Raw genomic sequence first — 24,940 nt, 5'->3', positions numbered from 1 at the left:
AGGTGTATATATTTCTAGTGACTGTGTTTGAACTTGCTTGACATATTAGTGCCAGTGTATTTTTACAAGTGTGTTTTTAAATAAATAATTATATACCAAAGTTCTGGTCAGTGTTTGCTTGTACTACTGTATTTTGAGCCCTATTGTGTATACTCTACATACTGCCTAACTCTTCTTGAGAGAAGTCTGACTGCTCAGCCACAGCTACTAGGTAAATCTGGGTGGTGCAGACTGCTACCAATTGGGTTTACTGCTAACACCTGTAGTCTTAAACTTTTTGCAGTGGTCCCTAAGGGAACTGCAAAGGTTTCTGCCCAACACCTGGCAAAGAGGTCTTCAGGGAGTGGATGTGATGCAACCGATGGTGAGACGCGGTATTCCCCCCTTTTCCATTATCATATCTCATCCTATCTTATAGGATTCTCTGATGTCCCAACTACCCCCAGCCCTTTTCTGCACAAACACTGGGCCGAGGAAGAGGGCGACAGAGTAAAGAGGCTAACCTTACATATCTCATTGGACATGTCCCGCTAATCGGGTCAGGCAAAGTCAGGTACTTAACTTTAATCACTAACATCTGATACCCAGTAGCTCTCCCCAAACGGATACAAGGTGCAACATAGAGGCAAACTATGAGCAAGGTGAAACACGAGAAAGAGCAGAACTTCCGGGGTGAAGGCGGACCTACTGGAGCAGAGCGACCGACAGAGGGACAAGAGCAAAGGGTAAAGAAACCCAGTATATCCCTGCAGGAAGTTGTTTCCTCAGAAGAACTGTGAAAGATACACAGAGAAGGCCAAATCCCAGACAAAATGACTGCATTGTTTTTCAAGGACGCTAGCAACCCTCCCGGGTGAACGACAGAGTTGGGGAGGCGAGGCCAAGCCTGCGGTATTAACCTTGACTCGTGAATTAAAGCAGAAAAGACAAGAAAGGAATGCAAACAGCCGGTGAGTTAGCGAAGGACATGAAAGGCCAGTGTGTGTAAAGGAAAGATTGAACAGTATATCTCACAATTGAAGGCTGCGCGTGTACGGATGAGACTGAAAGAAAGCTAACCAGTTATGAACTTTTGAGTGGCTGATAACTGTGAAGCCAGTGATACAGAATAGCAGAGTGGTCCGGCGAAAGGAAGTAGCCCACTTGAAAGTCTCTGTGAAATGTGAGATGTTTTGTTATAAAGCGGCAAAGGGAACAAACTCTGAAATGCATAATGGTCAAGATTAACCCTGGCAAAAGGGGAAGTGAAGAGGTGAATGCTTGAAGAGAAAGATTTCTTTGAACGTTTGTGCTGTTGGTGCTGAACTACAAAGAGACACTGGCGTAAATAACATAAGTGTGAGCTGAAGAGAAAATCAAAGTGGTCCTGCAGAGGTCTTTAGTAAAAGCCTCGCACACTCGAAGGTCTTCGGCATCAATAAAAGGTCTGAGCCCGACTGAGGGAGAACGGAAGTGTGTTAAGTTAGGGAAGGCAACCCCTAACAAATGTGAATCAAGCTTCGGAAAGGCAACCCCTACAAGTGCTGTGATCCGCGTTGAATTAGGTACTTGTTGTTTGAGAGGTCCAAGCCCGGCTGATGGAGACCTATGTGAACTATTAAAGCTTTGAGAGGTCCGGCCCGATGGAGGGAGACCTACAGGAACTTTTTGTTGAACTGTGAAAGAACTTTTGGAACGCTGGAATAAGTGACTTTAACATGGAAGGACAGGCTGGCCTCCAACCACGTTTTGAACTGCCTTTGTTTTTGAGAACCTGAGCCAGAGTGCGTCATCCTGTCTATGGGGACTGCCTTACTTCATGCTGTACAACATGGAGAGGAGAGCCATCTTGATCTTTTATGTTATAACACTGATTTTCCTTTGTATACATATTCCCCTTTACACACTTTTTGTATGAGAAATGGGGCAGGCATTAGGTTTTGTTAGTATAGACCATTTTGATTTGACAAAGACTGACTAGGACTATGTTTTCTTTATTATTTGAAGGTAAACACTACTCCCATCATAGTTATAGGGCAAAGCAGGAGTTTTTCCAAACCCCAAAAATTGAATAAAGGTTTTGAAATTGTATCTCTTGCACCAGTGTCCTACTTGTGATACCATGCCTCCCTTACAATACAGACTAGGCTGCTTTAATAGTTTACTCAAATCAGCAGTTGGGCTGTCTTCTTCAATCTACTTTGACCCTTCCCTCTGTTGTTTGATGTGTTAAGAAATAAAAGAAACAGTAATAGTCATATTTGTTAAATAATCATGCATTTCATCGCCTAAAGTCTTCGCTAAACTATGGACACCAGTTTCTGTTCTAGTAGGAGGAGCAAGGGATATTCTCATGCTATGTCCAGTCACCAACTCGTGAGGGGGTGCTCTGAACCAGGCTGGTTTCTTAATACGAACAAAGCAAGGAGTAAGCATTGTAACCACCCTATCTTTAAAGTAATTTTTATTTTAGCTATCCTTTCTTTGAGGAGTCAGTTTAAACATTCATAAATCCCATTTGCCTGTGGGTGATAGGCAGAAGATAACTTATTCTTTATACCTAACAAAAGAGTGATCTGCTCAAATAGTTCATTTACGCAATGCGGTCCAATGTCAGACCGCAGGACTTCGCGCACACACCTCATCTTGGAAACACCTCACGCATGAAAAACTTATGTGGCATTGGGGTGCATACATGGACCTGCCTCAATCCATCTGGAAAAGAGACATACTACTGCCAGCATGTACCTATAGGCATTGTGTACTTGCAACATATCCACATAATCTATATGTATGATATGATATGATAGGTTATTTATAAGGCACTTAATAACCAGAGGTTTCTAAGCACTGAGCCGGGTATCGAACCTGTGGTGCTCCGTGTTGTCTTGCTTCTAAGGAGCGCACGTTGCCCCTGATCCATCCTCCTGAGACAATGCTGTAGATGTTGAAAAGGACCATTAGGCCTTGGGATTGCTCCTCTCACTGTTCTTAAAGTGTGCCCTGCTGTGAATTACTGACACACAATGTAGTTCACAATAAACTGTGCCACGTGTTCTAATACATTTGGTGAGAACCGGTCTTCTACGATCGTGGCAGTAAGACTCTCTCTCTTGTTGTGTGCACTGGGTAGTGAAGCTGCTCCAGTGCCACCTTCAATAATGCTAGAGGCATAACCGGCTTTCCAGTGCTGTCCTGTCTCCATAAGGCCTCAGTGGGGGCTTAAGAACACCCCTTTTTTTCCAAAGATCCTGCTCTTCCTGTGGTGTTCTACTTTTTAACTCAATTAATTGTGCAATGGATAACATATTAAACCCTTCCTTCAACATCATGCATCTTCCTGACAATTGTTTAACACTCTGCACATCAAAATCAGAAATGTTTGGGAAATGTACATCAAAATCAGAAATGTTTGGGAAATACACTGCTCTTTTGGCTTCTACGCCTGTGGCTTAGTTACTGCGAGAATTCAAATCTGCCCTTTTAGAATGGACTTTGCACTTCACAAAGGCAATAGCCAATGGAAGGTTTCAAACTTTAATAAGCTTGTCCAATAGCAGAGCATGTTGCACAGGTGAGCCCATTGCGCAGAGGAAACCCCTCCTTTTCCAACGTGACAATCCTGCTTGTACAGTGGACGTCCTATAGGCGGAGTCAGAGTACACTGTCACTTCCTCATCCTCGTATCTCTGGAGTGCAGCAATAAGCCTCACTAACTCTGCAGCTTGTGCTGAACAATGCGAGGGCAGTCTCGCACTTGTCACTACCTCAAATTCGCCCTCATGGTTCAGTTTAACTGTTGCCATTCCAACATGGTTTTTGCCAGTCACCTCCCCCCCTGCGAGGGCATTTTCTCTAACATGGGGAATGTCATCATAAAATCCAGTATACATTGTACAATCATGCACATAGTCTTCTTTTCCTACAAATTCTGCTACAAATGTCGCTAGATTTACTACTCTGCATCTGACAATTTTAATAGCCGGATTAGAAATAATTACCTCATATCCTGATGCACTTTGTGTAGTTAATGTACTTTTAGGTTTCTCTAAAATAACAAATAATGTCATTGAGCACACCATCGTAATGCTTGCAGCCGTTTCAATCGCAAATGCGGCAGCAGCTAAAGCTTGTTTGCTAGGGTAATGTCCTTGTATTACTGGGTTTAAAATCCCACTGTAAAATGCTAATGGTTTGTGCCCATGTCCTAAAGTCATTTTCTGTGATAAAACTGCTGTCATCACTACCCCATTTCAATGTGAGAACAAATAAATCTCTTCATTGTAATCTGGAATTCCTAACGCAGGGCCTGTGCAAATTGCTCTTTTTAATTTTTCAAAACCCTGTAATTTCCTCAGTCCATATTATTTTCTTTTTCTTGTCCACCTGTGCTTTCTTGAGTCCCTTTAAAAGTGGTCGAATATATATACAACAATCAAAAACCAAGAACCTACAGTAGTTACATAGGCCTAGAAATTGTTGCATCTCTCTCACAGTTTCTGCTCTTTCGGGAGTCAATTTTCTCTGATCTTGAGAGATCAACCAATCAATCAGGACCTCTTCGTGACAATATTGTAGTTTCTCCTTGTCTACTTTACATCCTTTCTCTGCTACTATAGTCATTAGTTGAACTGGGTCTTGTCTGCATCTTTCTTCTGTCTCGCTACACACTAAGGAACAAGTTACTTACGTATAACTATTGTTCTCCAGCATGGGTCTGGCATGGATTCACATGTTCATGAATATTTCCCATCGTCAGGCTGGGAATCCTCGGTAAAAGAAAAAGTTTTGCCTTCACTTAGAAACTGTATTTCTCCTATAAACCAATCACCGTCCTCTGGTTCATGCTGCCCCCATCCAATGACAGTCCTCTCCCTAGGCCCCTCCTTTGGCAGCCATCTTCAGATTTGGTAAGCACGTAAAGTGGCAGTATGACCAGGAAGAGCCACAGAGGGAGGGTTCGAATTTGAATCCATGACAGACCCATGCTGGAGAACAATAGTTACAGGTAAGTAACTTGTTCCGGGTCTTACATAGATTCACATGCTCATGAATAACGAATACACAGCAGTACAACATTACACAACCACAGGAGGTGGCAAGGCTCAACAGAAGCAATTCACTGTTGCCTCTGGAAAAGTCTCACCTCAAACGAACAGATTGCGTACCACTGCTTGGCAGACTTCCCTGTCGACGCAGTTGAATTTCGTGAAGGTGTGCGTGGACCTCTACCGAGCAGCCTTGCAGATGTCCAGCAGGGGCACACCAACCAGGAACGCCGTCGTTGCAGCGATTGCTCTGGTGGAGTGGGCTCTCGGACGGCAGGGCAACGGTCGGTTTGCCATCCCATGACAGTGTACGATACAGCCGGAGCGCCACCTTCAGATGGTATCCTTGGACAAGGCCTTCAAATGGTTCACAGGACCAACGTTCACGAACAGCTGTGGAGTCTTTTGCAAACTCTTTGAGCGTGCCACTTGAGGGTACGAGAAACGTCCAGCGAGTGCAAGGTCCATTCAGCTGGTGACAAAGGTTTCAGGAAAAAAACAGCATCAAAGGTTTGTTGAGGTGGAATTCCGACGGGATATTCGGCATGAAAGAGGGGTGTGTCCACAGCACCACCCTCGATTAGTGGAAAGTCAGGTATGGCTGTTTGCAAGACAGGGCCTGCATCTCACCTACCCTCCTGGCGGAGGTGATGGCCACAAGGAAAGCCATTTTCCACGAGAGGAACATGAGAGGGTCCTTATGCAACGGCTCAAAGGGCCCCCCCATGAGCCTCATCAGAATCACATTGAGTTCCCACGCAGGGGCAGGAGCCTTCACCGGCGGGAAAGATAAAAAACGTCCTTTGAGGAACACCTTGACGAGTCGATGAAACCAAAGTGAAGACCTTCCTGGAGACCTGCGCCTTGGCTAAGGATAGTAAGTATGCAAGAATCTGCGGGGCTGTGACCCACAGAGGGGTAATCTTCTGTGATCGGCACCACATAGCGAAATGCTTCCACTTGTGCCCATAGCACTTCAAAGCCGACGACTGGCCTTGGTGAGGACCTCCCTGCAGTAAGCAACTCATATCCTCCAAACTCTAGGGCTGCAGGAGCCAAGCCCTGAGGTTGAGCGATCATGGGTCATGATGCAAGATTGTACCTCTTCTATGGTGAGAAGATCCTGGACTGCTGGCAGCTTGACCGGAGGCGACGCTGACAGGCTGAGAAGGTCCGGGTACCAAATCTGCCTCGGCCATGCCGGGGCGATGAGTCTCATCCTGCACTAACACTGTCTGAGTTAGTTGATGACTCGCAGCAAGAGAGGCAACGGAGGAAACGCGTACAGAAACATCCCTTCCCACATGAAGGAGAACGCGTCCCCCAGGCTCCTTGGTTGGTGGAATCTGCTGGAGAACTTCTGGCATTTGGAGTTTGCCGCTGTCGCAAATAGATCGATCTGGGGCCTGCCCCACTTGGTGAAGATGCGGTCCACCTGGTCCTGCTGAAGTTCACACTGGTGGCAGGAGTGCAATTCCCTGCTGAGGGAGTCCGCAATGGTGTTCTTGACTCCCACCAGGTGAAGGGGGATGAGGAACATTTCTTGTCCGACGGCCCAGCGCCACAAGTCCTCCGATTCGCTGGAGAGCGCTGGGGATCGAATGCCCCCATGTTTCCTGATGTAGAACTTCGTGGTTGTATTGTCCGTGAAGATCCTCACCACCTTGCCCTTCAGAGTCGGAAGGATGACTTGAGGGCCCAGAACACTTCCCGTAGCTGCAGGACATTGGTATGGAGATCCATTTCCTGCGGCAGCCACAGGCCTCTGGCATGCAAGCGCCTGGTGTGGGCTCCCCAGCCTTCCAGGGAGGCGTCCGTGGGTACCGTTTCCTGGAATGGAAGGTTCTGAAACCCTGTGCCCTGGGGGATGTTGGAGCGGACGCCCCACCACCTAAACGTCTGACGGAACTCGTCGTCCAGAATGATCTTGTCTGTGAAGTTTCCGGACACTTGTAACGAGCGAGCATCCATGAACTCCTGAAGAGGTTGCATCTGCAAACTGCTGTCATGGTCACCTGCCCTAGGACACAGACACCACAGCATTAGTTGATGGGGGCAATGGGTCACATAATCCATTGTCACCCCTTTGGGACGTATCAACCTAGGGGGCCCGGCTGGACTCAGTCCTGGCGCCTTTGGTGCCAGGCTCATGTAAGAATATAAAAGGGAATGCTTCATTACAGCACCAGAGCGCTTTATTGTACCAGACTTTCCATGTGCTTTTACTTCAGGAGCAGTTCCATGTGCAGGGTATTTGGGCGTGACTCCCAGGGCTGGGCTGCACCTGCAGAATTCTAGGAGTGGCAGGGTGTGGCAGGCAAGCCAGGACTAGTGGGCGTGGCCTCGGGAACTGAGCTATATAAGCTGCTCCATCCCCTAGGCCAGCGCTTCGCGTTAATTTGCACTCGCGTGCAACGTAACGCTCACCGTCGCCTGAGTTGACAGACTTCCCTCTTGGATTCAGCATCTGACCTGGGCGGGTACCGCTTGGAGACCGGCATCCATCCTGCCATCTGCAGATTCATTCTCTGGAACTCCGCAATCCTGATCTCAATACCACCGCACATCGCGCTCTTCGTTCACGAAGCCAATTCCTGTGGAAGAAACGAAAGACAAGGTTAGAACATTATTCAACATTCCATGTAAGGTCGCGCCTCAGTCAATCCTCGCGCACATCCCTAAGGACCACTTGCCTGCTGCCAGACCATCGTAGAGCTATCTTCGTTCCCAACGGATTCCACCCCGTGCTTCACAGCTGCAGCAGGCTATCGCCTATACGGGGGGAAAAAGCAAAATAGAGACATTGCTTACGGAGCAAACAACAATACTGGAACGAACAATACAAACACTACTATAGCAAGCTGAAAGCCGACAGGCGAGAAGAGACAAAGCCAGATAAACAGAACAACACTTACCTGAAGTGACGTGGACTAGTTGCAGCTGGACTGGGCTAGCACATGCGAGGGACCAGTGAAGGAACTCGGATCCCGACATTAAGTGCCAGAAGCAGCAGGAAGGAGAGCTCGCCATCAACAATCAGATGAGCCTCCCAGGAACAGTGCGTTCTCACGAAAACCACGGCTGGGGAGGAAGAGTTTGGAAAGGGGGGATAAGGGTTGCAGACTGACATACTCACGCCACCCTTATGTCCATGCAGCAGCAGCACCACCACCAATAGTCGCAGTCCACAGTATAATCGCAGAGGGAGAAGCTAGACAAGAGTGGTCTCAGTCAGGGAGGGCTGTGACTGTGCCCCAACGGCCCCGCAGAGTCCAGGTGAGCGTAACAACTGCAGAGCCGGATAATGTAGATGCAGAACAACATCATGCTGAGCAACGACTTGATGGTCTGCACCGTGGCTGCCTTCATCGACAACAGCCGCTGCACGATCCCCTGAATGGCCGCTGCCCTCTCCTCCGAGGGTGATGCCAGGCAGGACACTGTATTGAATCTGGCTCCCAGGAACAGCACGTTCTGTGATGGTGTCAAACAAGACTTAGGATAATTGATGGCGAATCCTAGATCCGTCAGCAGCTTGATGGCTGCCTCCGTGTGTCCGACGGCCAAATCTCGCGAGCCGGCCTGGATGAGACAGTCACTGGGATACAGGTATACGTGTATCCCCCGCAGACACATATGGGCCGCCACCGGTGCCAGGCACTTCGTGAACCCTCTGAGGGCCGATTTCAAGCAGAAGGGTAAGGCCTTCAACTGGTAGTGCTGTCCCTGCACCACAAAGCGCAGGTACTTTCAGCGTTTCCTGTGAATGGGGATATGGAAGTAGGCGTCCACCAGGTCCAGCAAAGTCAAGAAATTCACTCTTTCCAGTTGGCCAGACACATATTGCAACGTGACCATCCTGAATTTCTGATACGTGAGGTACTTGTTCAGACATCTTAGGTCTACAATGGGCCTCCAGCCCCCAAACTTCTTTCTGACCAAGAAGTATCTGGAATAGACTCTGGAGTCCTGGAGTTGTTGGGAACCAGCTCTATCACCCCTTTTCGTAGCATGGCCCGTACCTCCTCTAAGAGCTGAGGAATGTGCTGCTGCTGATGGGCCACCGAAGGGATCCGCGGACACCTGTGCTGAAACTCCAGGGTATGTCCTTGGGCGAGAGCCTCCAGCACCCATCTGTCAGTGGTGATCTTTTCCCACTCGCTGATGAACCTTGTTTGCCGGCTGGGGGCCGACGTCCTGGCTGGTTCAGGCTTGCTTCAGCGCCCTGCCCTGTGTTTGACGCTGACGCCCGCTGCAACGATATCGTTGTCATCGTGGTCGTATCCATCCATGTACTAGTGTCTGGGTTTGCTGGGGGTGAGGAGGCTTGACTTGGATGTTGAGGCTGAAATGGGGGCGTCGGATGACGCTTTCTCTTCTTCGCTGGCAGCCGATCAGAGGACTGGGGGACCATTGGAACAGGCCCTTATGGCATCCTCTTCTGGACGTCTGACACTAAGGTGTGGAGGGTCGATAGGATGTCCAGAGACCCATCCCTCGGCGGAGCTGTCGTGATCAGAACATTAGGCCCTGTGCCGTCGTCCACCTCCTCTACCACGTCCTTGTGGACCGTGCGTAAGGACTCCAGAACCTCGTCATCTGTGGATGAAATTTCCACAGCCTGGGACTGATCTGTGGCCTCCTTGCCCCCCACATCCACTTTTCCATGAATTTCATAGGTTTTTATCAATGCAACTTAACCACAGCGTCCCTTTAACAATGTTTTTTCACTGAATTTCATGGGTATTTACCAGTACTTGCTATTTTCCTACAATCTACTAATATCATACCCCAATAGAGCAACACGTCTGTCCAATTTACAATGTTTCACCTTAAAGCTCTGCCATTTCCCACCTTCTAGCATCATTTTTAACACTTATATAGACTTTTTGCAACTTTTTGCAACTTTTTCCACTGTTTTTGCATCTGTCGACGTCCACGAATGTCTGATGTCATCACAGAACTTCCGGACAGTGCTACGTGACCATGCACTTGAACACAGGCATATCTGCGAAGGCATCTGCACTTCGCGATCGGGTCCATGCTTTGAGGACTGTTTGGAACTGCATTTTCCGACTGATCTAGGAACTTTCAAGCTCAAAATGTACCCTTGCACAGCTTCTACACCTATACTTACTCATTATCCATTAACAATCTAGTACAAAGCACATACTTAGGAATATTAGCAAAACTGCTATTTCTGACATCAGCTATTGCCCTACAGAACAAGAAAAGCGCAGTACTTCCAAAGACAATGTAGAGGACCAAGAAGATGAGGTAGAGGAAGTGCCTACCTCTAGCACCCAGAGAGAATCATGGGTGTGGCAGTTCTTTATCAGTGTTGGGAATGTCCCAAAGGGTAAAGCTACCAAAGTGAAATGCGCTACCTGGACAGTACTCCTACGGTACAACCTCCATACGCTGCCACACCAAATCCAACCACCGCAATGCTCTCAAGAAGGTTGTTCCTTTCTCAGCAAGTAGTAGTCTGTCTTCCTCCACCTCATCTTCCTCAACCAATACCATAACCACACAGCCTACTTCTGTGGTACACAAAATCCCACCAGCTACCTTGCAAGCAATAAAAGAGGCTGTTGATCCATATCTTTGGAAGACAACAGTTGTCTGTATATACTGCAACACACCACTCTGCAGGGGGAAGCAATTTTGACATGCATTTGAAGCTGTAATCAAGGAGCATGAGAAACACTGCCCACTACCTTAGAAGTAACACACACCCACCATCTGCCCCTTTCCACCTACCCCTCCAAATTAGTGCTTGGTGCCTCTTCCCTGAGGGACGCCGTAGGAAGGAACATCCTTTTCCAAGATGGCCACCATGGAAAGAGAAGGCGGGGATCCGTACAGAGCCCCTCTTCCCTTTCCATGGCAGCCTGCAGAACCCTATGACTATATTACCGCGAGCACATTAATTTTCCCTTTCAAACCTATCCTACCTTCAAATAACTTTACCACATAGCTGGTCCCAGGTAGACATGGCCACTTAAATACCATTTTTCATCCCTCGCGGTCATGGCCAGTAGCCAGATTGTCTATGTCATGAATTTATACCATGACCCAGACAATCTGGCCACTGCCCATACCCACAGGCTATACCTCAGTCACAAAGGTAGATCACAATTTGTTGTACCTACATTATGACACTTTTGAAAAAATAAAACATGGGCAGATTTCAAGCAAACTCATGTAAGGAGCATTGGCAAGGACATTAAAGCATGTTTTGCAAATGAGCCCATGTTTTATTTTTTGACAAGTGTCAAAATGTATGTACATACAATAGTCATATAACTTAGCCCCCACTTGACAAAATCCATTCAGTCTTTACACAAACATTGAAGGTTGGGTATATAATCTTTCTCAAAACTTTTGTCCACATTCGTTAAATGGCAACAAAGTTATAAGCCGTCTAAAAATGTTGAGACCCACCTCTAATTTCGCCCCCTCTTGATAAAATCCCACCAAACTTTAGAAAAACATTTATATCTCGATCTAAAATCGTGTTTGCAAACCTTTGTGTAGATTCGTCAAATGGCAGCACATTTATAATACTTTACACAATTTTGGGACCTCCCCTCTAATTTTGCCCCCTCTCGACAGAATCCCACAAAACCTCGGAAAACCATTCGGAATTAGGTCTAGAATAAAATTCCAAAATTACATGCAGTTTCATTGAGTGGCGCCAAAGTTATAAGCCATCCACAAACTGCTTTTCACCAACCCTGTAATGCAGAAATGGGCACATATGTCCTAGGACATCTGAAGTGTCTGCGAACACCACAGGACAGCCCCAGGACATCTGGAGTGTTCGCAGACTTTCGGGGAATAAAACCATCTGTGTTAGGCTTCTTATGGCCATATCTCATCCCATCCTCATCCCCCCCACCTCCCCAAAGATTGTTTGTTAAGTTGGATAAGTACAATGTTGCGTTTTCTTTTCCTCCACCGCGGTGTCCGTGGACACCGGCAAAAGTCAGCGAATCCAACATGGCAGGAGTTTCAGGAAAACTGATGCATTTCACATTTTTCTGCATCCAATCAGCGTGCGCGCCCCATGTCCGCGGACTACATGTCGTTCGATTGGCCAATCAGATGACAGTCCGCGGACCAAACAGGGAAATGGGTCTGCAGAGCTAGATATCACTTATTGTTTTTACTTACGCTTAGCCCGTTTTAAAGAAAACTACTGGATGGATTTACACCAAATTTACGAAAGCACACGTTCGGGACCAAGCCGCCGCTGCTGTCGCAAATTTGGTGAAAATCCATCCAGCGGTTTGGGCTGTAGGCGTGAGCACATTTTTTTTCCCCATTATGTCTATGGAAAAAAAAAAAAATTGGGAACCCCCTATAACTATTCCCCCCCTTCACGAAACCTCACCAAACTTGGCAAATGAATTGAAAGCAGGCCATATACTTTGTATGCAAAGTTTGGTGTGGATTCGTAGAGGGGGAGCAAAGTTATAAGCCGCCCAAAAAGTGCTCTTCCTATGGGTTTAGCAATTTTAACCATAACTACTGGGCCGCTACCGCAGGCCCAGTAATATACATACACACACACTTATACTTTAGCCCTTCCCTTTATTTAGCACTTTCAATGCTATATACTTACATCAGTGTCAATCAACATAGATTCTTCCCCAATTGACCAGTTCGCCTTCAGTCCGTGGGGCACCTGCAGGGACTGGACAGGAATTTCTTCAAGGGGGCACCTGTCGACCAATTCTTTCCACACCTGTGTTTGTGCACACTCACAACAGAAAGCTCCACAAACTTCTGGCTAATGGTGGAAGGCGTCGATCGTCTGAAAGTTTAGAGCTGGGCCTAAGTCAACTGGACCTGAAACCATCCGCACCGCTACTAAATGTGCAATAGCACATTGAAACGTATTATGTGCCCGATGGAATTACCAATAATGATCTCAGACCCAAATAACTGGACAGACTCAAAGAATATGGTAAAGTACTACTTTATCATCAGCTCAATAAAGTAAGGCGATCTGGCAAACAACTATGTTGTGATCTGGATCTATGTCCAGCTTTGACAATCTATGTGCTTCAGGATTATTTGTATAACATATTCTTGTTTTAATCCTGCTTCATGAATTTCTCGTCTAGATTTCAATTTTAATAGGCGTTTCAGGATTGATTTTAAGATATCTCTCACATAACTTGTGGACTGTAAACATTTGTACACTACTCTTCTAGTTTTTCTTCTATTTAATGGAATATTTGATTGTTTATACACTTCACTTACCTGTGATGCCGGACTACGGTTTTACTAAGAAAGTGGTTGTCTAAGTACAAAAGAGATTTGTTTCTTTTTCTTCTTTTTATTGAGCTCACAACACTAAAATCTTAAAGGATTAAACACAAGAATAAATAAAAAATAAATAAAAAAGATATCTCTTGCTTTTGCACTTGTTCATAATATTTAGAACTCATATCATGCACAATCACCTTTCTGAACATTATTAGAGGACTTGACACAATGGATAGCCAAATTTGTTATGCATACTAAATAGAGATATGTCAATCTCGTCCAGTCAAACTATGAATTTAATGAAAAACAACATAGCAATTTAGCGGATAACCTGTTCTTATTAAATATGAGACCTAACAAAGCAATAGCACACTGCACTTTAAAAAACAACTACAATCTAATATCATAGGTCTAAATAGTTTACATAGCACAATGCACTTTAATGTATATGGCTCTGAACAATATAAATGTATTGCACTTTACTCTTAAATCACCAATAGTGGTCGACTTTTCAAGAATGTACACAAACATAAGACTCTGGCGCCCGCATAGGTTTACTGCCAGCATGTCAGCTATAGACATCAAAACATAGAAGCAAGCAAGGGTATCTAACTGCCTATAAATGGTCAATATGACCCATGTCTTGCACATTGCACTGCACTTTATTTATGAATATCTCACTTGGGTGGATTTTCAAATAATCAAATAGCTTATATCAGCACTATGCATTTAATTGCAATTCATTTATTAAGATGAATGCATATGTTTTTTGGCGTCCGCAAGGGTCGTTAATACTGCCTATCTTTTGTGCAACATATTTATTTTAGGCAATTTACATACTTTTTAATCAACTGTGCACTTTATATGCTTTTCTGCCATCAAAGTGAAGTACTTGGAAACTGTGAGACTAAAGTTTATGAGTGTATAAAGTGCCAAACAGCATGTGAAACTGTCTGCAAAATCTTTATGGCTGAGTATTATCTGTACAATACATTTCTTTACAAAATAGCGGAGACATGTGACAGTGGGATTATATGTAGCACACATTGATTAATCCTTTGTTTTTATAATGTTGACATTTTTTGCCCATTTCAAAATGGAGGCACTTGTAAACACTAGGAACCCCATCAAACACCATACTAGTGGTTCTATCTCAACAACAGAGATGACAGACTTGCAAAGTCACATGGTATCCATAAATGCACAGTCCTTTTTCTTATCTTTATACCAGACAAAGCCCGTGTAGGGTGAAACGCGTTGTTTTTGTGTGTTTTGCTGCTGCCGTCTTTGTCCACAATTATGAACCAATAAAGGACTATCTCTGTACAGCAATAATGGCTGGGATTTGGATTGGATTTTCTTTGCCACCATTTTAAACGCATTTGCTGGAGTGCCGCTATGCTTCAGACTGGATTTTCAGTCTACTATATGACGGAAAAGAGGAGAGGGGTGAACTCCAGTTCCCTGCACAGTTAACCTACTCAGCCACTGGTGTTCTCCTCCTACCGGTTTCTGTGCTCTTCACATCATCAGGGAGGCAGTCTTAGATTGCAGCTCATAGCAAGTGCAGATGTTAACAATCAATGATGATGCTGATGCAAGGACTTCTGGTAGCTGTAGTCATCATGTTTGCAAGGAACAAGCTCACACCCAACCCAATCTGGGTCACTTTGAATGGGCAGGTGACATAATCTATGCCCGCCTATGTTGAACTCAAGCAAGGGTGCAGTCATAAATCCACATCTGCTTCTTGCCCGCCTAGACTGGGATTTACTCGAACGCAGTGGCTAGGCTATGCTGACGACCTAGTGCTGTTTGACTGCACGCCTTGGACCTCCAACATCAGCTCAATTGCTTGGAACAGTACTCCAGGAGTAACAGTTTGAGTGAATTTACGTCTCTAAGACTAAAGCCATGGGGCCACATTACAAGTAGGCCGGTCTGGTAACAACGGTGCCGGTAAGCCTACCGGCACCGTTGTTACCAGACCAGCACACTACGGGTCTGCGGGCATGTGCCGTGCCGCCCGCCAGGGTCTGACCTGGTGGGCGGGACAGCACTCGCCCGCAGACTTACACGGAAGCACCGGCACTGTTGCACACGTGCCGGTGCTTCTGTGCTCCCCATTCCCAATTGAGTCCTATAGGACTCAATTGGGAAAGGGGATTTACATTTTCCAGCGCCTGACTTCACGGACCGCTGGTGCTGTAATGCTCTGGGGTTTCCATGAAGCCAGGCGCCGGAAAAATGCGCAAGTCCGGTGGCAGGCTGTCGGTGTACCGGCACGGCTACTGCCAGACTTGTAATGAGGCCCATGGTCTTTAGTCATCGTTTACGTAAAAAAAAAATGTGGAAACACATGGTGGCTTGGATTGAAGTCGTCAACAGCTGCGACTATTTGGGGGTGACCATTGAAAATAAATTATCGTGGCAATCTCAGGTGAACAAAATTGTGAGTAAAGAAGAACAAGTTACTCTCTTACCTGGTAACGTTCTTTCGATGGGATGGTCTGATGACGTATTCCATATCTATGACAGTAATCACCACAGCTGTGCTGCTTCGTAAAATCTTTTGGCGTCTGCGTCCTGCGTCGATGACGTCGATACGCCGCCTTCGAGGACCTCCTCCGACGGCCGACGTCACTGGATGTTATAAGTAGGACGCACGACGCCCGTAGCCTCAGTTGTAGTTTTTTCCCAGAACGTCTGGCACCAGTCTTCTGCCAAGCTGCAATCGCATAAGAAATTCTGTAGCGGGGAAGGCAGGGAGGGAGCGATATGGAATACGTCGTCAGACCATCCCATCGAAAAAACGTTACCAGGTAAGAGTAACTTGCCCTTCGAGGGGATTGGGTCCTCCGACATATTCCATATCTATGACAGACTCCCAAAGCAGTACCAACGTAAGGAGGTGGGAAAAAGAATTTAGAAGATAGAAATTTAGAATGCCCAATCAAATTGCGGAGTAAAGGACCGCCTTGCCAAAGGCCAGGTCCTGCCCACGGATACAATCAAGGGAGTAGTGACGTACAAAAGTATGGACCGAAGCCCAGGTGCCTGCATCACAGATGTTACAAATAGGAACACCCCTCTGCAGGGCAGTAGAGGCAGCCATACCCCTGGTAGAATGAGCCCGCAAGCCTATCGGAGGGTCCTTACCCGCCAAGCGGTAATATTCAGAAATTGCCCGGATAATCCATCAAGACAAAGTCTGCTTAGTAACAGCTAGTCCCAAACGCCTTCCAGCGTAACCAATAAAGAATTGATAGTCCACTCTGACCAGGGACATGCGTGAAATATAAAAGCTTAAAGCTCTCCTAGGATCCAGCCTATGGAGCCTCTCCTCTTCCTTACCAGGATGCGGAGGAGGATAAAACGCCGGAAGAATAACCTTCTGGGTTAAATGAAATACCGACACCACCTTCGGAGAAAGGAAGGACGAACTCTAAGGACAACTCTGTCCTTGTGAAACACAGTGAAGGGTGGCTTAACAGAAAGTGCCTGTAACTCACTCACTCAGTGAGCAGAAGTGACCGCAACTAAAAATACAGTTTTAACAGTTAACAGTATCAAAGGGCAGGAATGTAAAGGCTCAAACGGAGCACCCATTAGAAACTTGAGAACAAGGTTCAAATCCCAACCGGGCACCTGGAAAGGTGACGGAGGGAACATATTAGTGAGCCCTTTTAGAAACTGAGAAATTAAAGGAATTGTAAAATAAGAACACTCTTCAGATGAGCGCTTAAATATGGACAGCGCCGCCAGGTAACCTTTAACGGTACCCACTTGCAGGCCCTCGTGGACCAAAAAAAGCAGAAAAGACAGAACCACAGGAATGTCACATGAAAAAGGATCCACATTCTGAACCCTGCACCAGTCGCAGAACTTTCTCCAACGGCAACGGTACAGGGACTTTGTTGCCGGCCGTCTGGCTGAAAGCAACACCTGCATCACGTCTTCAGGGAGGTCCCAATCCTTATACCTCAACCTTTCAGAAGCCAAGCGTGAAGGTTCAGGGATCTGACCTCTGGATGGAGAACCTGACCCCCCTCCTGTGAGAGCAGATCGTCTCAGTAGGGAAGACGACGTGGAGGGCAGATGGACAAGTTGAAAAGGTCCGGGTACCACGTCCTTCTGGCCCATGCCGGAGCAATGAGAATCATCCAGGAACCGAACCTCCGTAACCTCCGCAGCACTTGCGGAATGACGGGGACCGGAGGAAACGCGTACAGCAGCGGGAATGACCACTCCACCACAAACACATCTCCTAAGGCTCCTCTTGGAGGAAATTCCCGTGAGCAGAACCTTTCGCACTTCCGGTTGACACTGGAGGTGAAGAGATCCACTTGAGGGGTCCCCCAAAGGGCGAAGATCTCCAGGAGAATCTCCTGAGCCAACTCCCACTCGTGAGAGATCGCGCTCTGCCTGCTCAGAGCGTCCGCCGTCTCGTTTTCTTCTCCGGCCAGATGAACTGCCGAGACCGAAATTTCCTGCTGGATTGGCCAGAACCAGAGCTGCATCGCCTCCCTGCACAGAGGAAGTGACTCTGCCCCCCCTTTTTGTTGAGGTAGAGTGCATGGCCACTGTGTTGTCCATCAGAATCAGGACATTCTTTCCTTGCACAGTCGGCAGAAAAGCCTTCAGGGCAAGCCTGACGGCCCTCAGCTCCAACAGATTGATATGGAGTCTGAACTCCGACGGAGACCAACGACCGTTGACTGTCAACTCGTTGGCATGAGCTCCCCATCCCGTGAGGGATGCGTCCGTCACGATCGTAACCTCTGGCCGGGGTAGCCAAAATGGAGGCCCCTTCATCTGATTGCCTTCGACGGCCCACCACAGCAAGTCCTGGGCGACCGAGGGCGGCACCTGAACAGGGTCCGACATCCTGCCGGAGGACTGAGACCACTGGAGCTTGAGTGCCCATTGCAAAGATCTCATCCGAACCTGGCCTCTGGCACCAGAAGAATGCAGGATGCCATGAGGCCGAGCAATCTCAAGAACTCGCACGCAGGGACACTCTGGGCATGTTGGAACTTTTGCACCATCTGCTGAATGTGATGAGCCCTCACCTGGGGAGGAAAACACTGCCCCAGGGACGTGTTGAGCACTGCTCCGATGTACTGGAGCCTCTGAGTTGGCGTCAAGTGGGACTTCTTTAAGTAGAGGGAGAAGCCAAGCTTGTGGAGGGAGTGGCAGGTGACGGACAGATGATCCAGGACTTGCTCGGGAGAGCGTGCCCTGATCAACCAATCGTCCAGGTAGGGGTAGACGTGAATCCCCCCTTTCCTGAGATGCACTGCCACCACTACCATGAGCTTGGTGAAGACCCTCGGGGCGGAGGTCAAACTGAACGGCTTGACCCGAAACTCAAAGTGCGAGTCGCCAACTGCGAACCTCAGGTACTTCTTGTGCTTTGGAAGGATCGGCACATGAAAATAAGCATCCTTGAGGTCGAGAGACACCAACCAGTAGTGAAGTTGAAGGGCCTGGAGGATTTGCACCAGTTCTATGATGCCTTTCTCCAGCAGGGATTGAATTTCCTGCGCAAGGAGCGGATCCGGACTCTTCAAAGAGAGGTTCCTTGGTGGATTGTCGTGAGCCCTCTGCCGGAAAGAAAGACAGTAGCCGTGGGCTATGATCTCCAGAACCCACACATCTGAAGTAATGGCACGCCATTCGACAAGATGCTGCGCCAGCCTTCCCCCAACCGGCGAACCATGGGACATGGCCTCATGACTGAGCTGAAGCGGCTGCGGCGTTGCCTGAGGGCAAAGAGGCAACAGCCCGAGCGGCCTTGGCACCTCGAATACCTTGTTTTCCACCTCTGGCACTCCTACGGTGGCCCCTTTGACTAGCAGATCCTTTTGCTTTACCAAAGGATAAGTAATAACAAAAGGACGAAAAGGCAGAGGTTGGCGAACTGCAGAGCCCAATGACTTTGCTGCAGCTTTTGAGGTCTGCAACCTCTCAAGGCTCTCGTCAGCCTTGCTGCCAAAAAGACGGACACCATCAAAGGGTATGTTGAGGAGCCAGGCTTGCACATCAGGAGCAAACCCGACTTCCAAAACCACGCAAACCTGCGTATTACGGTGCTCTCCGCCATGGACCGGCTGACGCAATCTGTCATGTCCAAATCCGACTGAACGGCCTCACACATGGCATCCTTGCCATCCTGGACCATAGCAAGAAAACCATCCCGTTCGTCCCCTTTGGGAATATGTTCAGCCGCTAAGGAAACACAGTTCCACAGAGTGTGTGTGAAACGTGACAAGGCACATACGGAGTTGGCAGTCTGAAGAGCCATAGCCCCTGAAGAAAACACTTTCTTCGCCCAACCATCAAAACGTTTGTCGTCCCTATCAGGAGGGATGGTAGGATACGACGCCTGCTTTGCTGGGCCGTAGCCGCCTGCACCACCAAACTCTCTGGAGTGGGGTGCTTGGTCAAGTAGCAGGGGTCGCTGCTGGGCGGTATTTTCGCGGCAAAGACTTGCCCACTGCCGGGAGACTCTCCGGAGCAGTCCAAGCCGCTGCCGCCACCCTCCTCTGTAGAGCCATATGGAACGGCAGTACGGGGTCAGTTGGTGGACCTTGGTCGAGGATATCCATGAGGTCATCCTGAAGAAAATCCCCTGGGGGATCAGACCACCCCATGTACTCAGTGACTTTTGACATGAGACGCCGGTTCGAGGATTCGGCATGGTGCCAGGCTCAGGCCTACAAAACTCCACCTCCGGAGAGGTGTCCAGACCACTGGCGTCGTGCAGTGACTGACGCATGTCCTCAATTTGACTATGTCCCGAGAGAATCTCACCTGGCACCGTATCAGGAACCATGCCATCATCAGAGCCCTCATCCACCTCCGAAATGTAATCAAGATGGTGGAAAGCGGGCACAGATTGGGGAACAAAGCCATGCTTGGCCTTGGCCAGAGCCTTTCTAGGGGGTTTCACCGTACCCTGGGGTACCCCCCGTCGAAACAGCCTCGAAAGGTGTCGAGTGAAATCGGCGTCGACGCTGTACGCAGCGCCGACAGCATCGACAGCGTCGACACAGGCCCCGAGGGCGGAGCTCCGAGCGTGTCCTTCGACAGCCTGGGCGCCGATGGCGTCGACGACTTCCTCGAAGGCAGAGCCTCGAGAGAGTCCCTCGACGACCTCGGCACCACAGGCGTCGATGTCTTCTTTGAAGACATCACAGGTGCACACGGACTCGAGCGCGTCGAGGACCAGGACCTGGAACGGGCATGACTAGAACGATCCCCCTTGTCCGAGTGGGACTTTTCCCGCGAATCGTGCCGACCACCCGAGCCCGAAGGCGTACGAGCAGTGTCTCTAGTACGGTCACGCCCGACCCCACTCGGAGGCGCGGACGGACTGGTGCCCTGCAATTCAAGAATCGCCAGCATTTTCTTACCGAAGGAAGCCCATTCCTCCGGAGTCGCATGCTTGGTGGGATAAGCGACCCGCCGACGGGCGGAGTCCTCGGACACCTTACCGACCGACAGTTTCTTCTTGCGCTCCCGCAAGGCTTTGGACGTAAGTGACTGGCAGTCGACACAATCATCCGTGTCGTGGGCCTTCCCGAGGCACCAGAGGCAGGCGTCGCGCGAGTCCGTCAGCGACATCTTAGACCCGCAGTCCCCGCATTTCTTGAAGCCCGGACACGGGGTGGAAGAAGAGGAAGACATCTTGAAAACTTCATACAAATGAACAGGTTCGAAGAACCAAAAGAACAGAAACTCCAAAGAGTCGAGGTGCGCTGAGATCTCCGAAGCGAACACGTATGCGGAAAAAACGGAACTGAGGCTACGGGCGTCGTGCGTCCTACTTATAACATCCAGTGACATCGGCCATCGGAGGAGGTCCTCGAGAGTGGCGTATCGACATCATTGACGCAGGACGCTGAAAGATTTTCCAAAGCAGCACAGCTGTGGTGATTACTGTCATGGATATGGAATACGTCGGAGGATCCAATCCCCTCGAATTGCAACATCTGGGTGCCATACACACTTTTACAAAGAAGCACAGTGGTTACTCCTTGGGCACTATTTTTCAGGCCTACAGAGCTAAAATCCCTCCTGTTCTTTTGTATGGTGCAAAGGTCTGGGGGCTAAAACACAGATCACCTAAAATAAAATGGAGGGGAAATGCCTCAAGCTTCCAGCACGCTACGACAACAGTCTTGCAGTAGAATGTATACCCTGCAAGCTAGATATTGTTATTCTTCTGGGACAATGGCAAGCACGTTGCGTGAGTCTTTACTGGAAACTGGAAAATAGTCATGAACCTTCACTGCTAAGCATCATCTCCCGTGCAAGCCTCATCATTAAGCGAGTCTGTGAGAGTATGTTATTAAGACAGTAGCAGTGGAATTGAAATTAGGTGTTTTACATATTTTAATGATGACCATAAACATTTCATACAGTTATAAAGGAGTGAGTAAATACTAAGCAAGGTGCCCATCCTTAATTATTCTGCTAATTGAAATACTTTTAATTTAGACTTGGGAGCTGCAGGGATCCAACACAGACTACTATTCACAGGTAGTCTTATCATTTTGAGTATAAAATACAATGGTTGGGTAACTCACACTTACTTTGCCCTTATAATGCATGAATGTCTAATGTAGACCCCTGTAACATGAGGTGAGGCTTTGCCATTCTGTATATCTATACTTACTTGGATCTTCTGATGCATGCATGTCTGATGTAGACCCTGACAATATGAGGTGAGACTTTGCCATTCTGTATATTCACACCTACTTTGCCCTGCTGACGTATGCATGTCTGATGTAGCCCCTGACAATATGAGATGAGACTTTGCCATTCTGTATACGTTTGCCCTCTGATGTATGCATGTCTGATGTAGCCCCTGACAATATGAGGTGAGACTATGCCATTCTGTATATTCACACCTACTTTGCCCTGCTGATATATGCATGTCTGATGTAGCCCCCGGCAACATGAGGTGAGGCTTTGACATTCTGTATACTTGCATCTTCTTTGCCCTTTTGATGTAAGCATGTCTGATGTAACCCCCTTTAACATGAGGTGAGACATACCAAGAGTATAAAACATCCAACCACCACTATGCTGTCATGCTATTGCATGTTCTTGTACCTATTAACTGTAACAGGAACTTACTGTAATTAGCACCTAGATGTCTCAGGGCTTTGTGCGCTGAAATAAATGCAAAAATAAATAAAAATTATGCTCAAAGTTTCTTACAGTTACAGAAGAGGCACATTTTGGCTTTAGAGAGTGAACAGCATGAGGTCGATCTTGCTACAAAATCACATAGTGGTGAATATCTATTGCACAGCTCCTGGCGACTTACTCCTTCTGCATATTGTTATATTAAGTTATGTTACTTGGCATTTATATAGCGCCTTATGTATCATTGGTATGATCTCAAAGCACTGGTAGGTTTAACGCCCTCGGGAACCGTAGTTTGAATCAGAGAGAGAGAGAGAGAGTCATAAGGTGCGTGGGTGCACCGGATGTGTGCAGCCGGTGTGGCAGTTGCATGATGGCTGCTTCTTAGCGGTAGGTGTGGTGGCGGGGAGGTCAGTTTTATGTGTTCATTTTGGAGGGTGGACACCCAGACTGATTTCTGGCTGCGTTAGGCCTGCGGAGATGCTTAAGCTAGCGGTGTGTGCTCAGCTAGCTGTGTTTATTTAGGATGATGAGGAGTGTGTGGCGGGTGTTAGTATGAGAACAGCTATACTGAATGTGTCATAGTATCGCTGTGTTCTAGTTGAGTGGTGGTGTATAGGCGAGAGTAAGCGTGGTAGTGTGATATGGTGGTTATCAGTAGAGCGGTTGAGATCGGGCACTCATCTATACCATCTATTCTATCCGTTTTATTAACTCTGACCGTTCATTTCGGTCAGAGAATTTATCTGTTCATCCATTACGTCTGTTACATCTATTTAATCTACTAGACTTTCTATCCATTCCATCCACTCGACCCTTCATCCACGTGATCTACTACATTCATTCCGTAGACCATTTTATCCTTTGTTTCATCAACCGTTTAAAGTGTTCTATCAGTTCCATCCTTCCTATTCATTCGATTCGCTCTGTGTGTTCTACCCACTCCATTTGTTCAATCCACTCCATCTGTTCCATCCACTTCATCTGTGCCGTACACTCCATAAGTTCCGTCTGCTCTATCTGTTCACCTGCTCTATCTGTTCCATCCACTCAATGTGTTCATCCACTCAATGTGTTCCATCCACCCCATCTGTTCCATCCACCCCATCTGTTCCATCCACTCCATCTGTTCCATCCCTTCCATCTGTTCCATCCACTCCATCTGTTCCATCCACTCCATCTGTTCCATCCACTCCATTTGTTTAATCAATTCCAGCTGTTCCATCCACTGCATCCGTTTCAGTCACTGCATCCGTTTGGTCCACTCAACCAGTTCCATCTATTCCATCCTTTTCATCTGTTCCATTCGTTAGATCTACTCATCCTTTCCATCTGTTCAATCGGCTTGTTCGTCTCTTCCGTTCCATCCACTTCATCCGTTCCATCCACTTCATCCGTTCAATCCACTTCATCCATTTCTTCCGCTCCCATCTGCTTCATCTGTTCCAACTTTCATTCATACCATCTATTCCTTTTGTTCCATCAATACCATCCGTTCCATTCATTCCAACCAGTATGTCCACTCTGTTCCATCTGTTTCATCTGCTCTATTCACTCCGTTGGTTCCATCTATTCCGGCCAGTGCATCCACTCCAGCTAGCACTCAGTTCTATCCACTTCAGCCAGAATGTCCACTCCGTTCAATCTGTTTCAACTGCTCCACCCGCTCCGTCTGCTCCATCCACTCCATCCGTTTGTTCTGACCAGTAGACTCTGTGCAACCAGCTCTCTGTTCCATCTGTTTCATTCACTCTATCCGTTCCATTCACTCAATCCGTTCCAACCGCTCTATCCGTTCGATCCACTCTATCTGTTCCATCTACTCCCCCAGCTCAATTCATTCACCCTTTCCATCCATTTCATTCCTTTATCCACTTTATCAATCCACTCCATGCTTTCCGTGCGTTCGATCTACTTTTCATTTCGTTCACCTCATCCGTTCTGAACATTTAATCCGTTCCTTACATTTCATCTGTTCAGGATACTTCTTCTATTCCCCCTTTTATTCCGTTCCATCCAATTCTTCTGTTCCATCCAATTCTTCCGTTCCATCTAATTCTTCTTCCGTTCCATCCAATTCTTCCGTTCTAACCACTTCTTCCGTTCCATTCAATTCTTCCGTTCCATCCGCTTCTCCCGTTCCATCCGCTTCTCCCGTTCCATCCGCTTCTCCCGTTCCATCCGCTTCTCCCGTTCCATCCGCTTCTCCCGTTCCATCCGCTTCTCCCATTCCATCCGCTTCTCCCATTCCATCCGCTTCTCCCATTCCATCCGCTTCTCCCGTTCCATCCGCTTCTCCCGTTCCATCCGCTTCTCCCGTTCCATCCGCTTCTCCCGTTCCATCCACTCCATCCGTTCCATCCACTCCATCCGTTCCATCCACTCCATCCGTTTCATCCACTTCATTTGTTCCATCCACTCCATCAGTTTCATCCACTCCATTTGTTCCATCCACTACTTCCGTTCCTTCCACT

At 47.6% G+C, this 24,940-nt stretch overlaps 1 protein-coding gene across 3 annotated transcripts in view; it reads right to left on the bottom strand.

Annotated features, from left to right (window-relative positions):
* Positions 1-24,940, bottom strand: part of NARS2 (asparaginyl-tRNA synthetase 2, mitochondrial) — an 803,364-nt gene that overhangs the window by 40,208 nt on the left and 738,216 nt on the right. Inside the window, exon 14 of one of the 3 annotated variants that reach the window (XM_069639928.1) lies at positions 22,455-22,490. The exons of the other annotated variants lie outside the window; for them this stretch is intronic. Within the exon in view, the coding sequence (XP_069496029.1) occupies positions 22,460-22,490 (31 nt within the window). The 3' untranslated portion in view covers positions 22,455-22,459. The remainder of the gene's footprint in view (positions 1-22,454; positions 22,491-24,940) is intronic. 3 annotated transcript variants of the gene reach the window in all.

Source organism: Ambystoma mexicanum, chromosome 7q (assembly GCF_040938575.1).
Source record: "Ambystoma mexicanum isolate Mex_15411 chromosome 7q, UKY_AmexF1_1, whole genome shotgun sequence".
Classification (NCBI taxonomy): domain Eukaryota; kingdom Metazoa; phylum Chordata; class Amphibia; order Caudata; family Ambystomatidae; genus Ambystoma; species Ambystoma mexicanum.
This window is presented reverse-complemented; position numbering and strand designations above follow the sequence as displayed.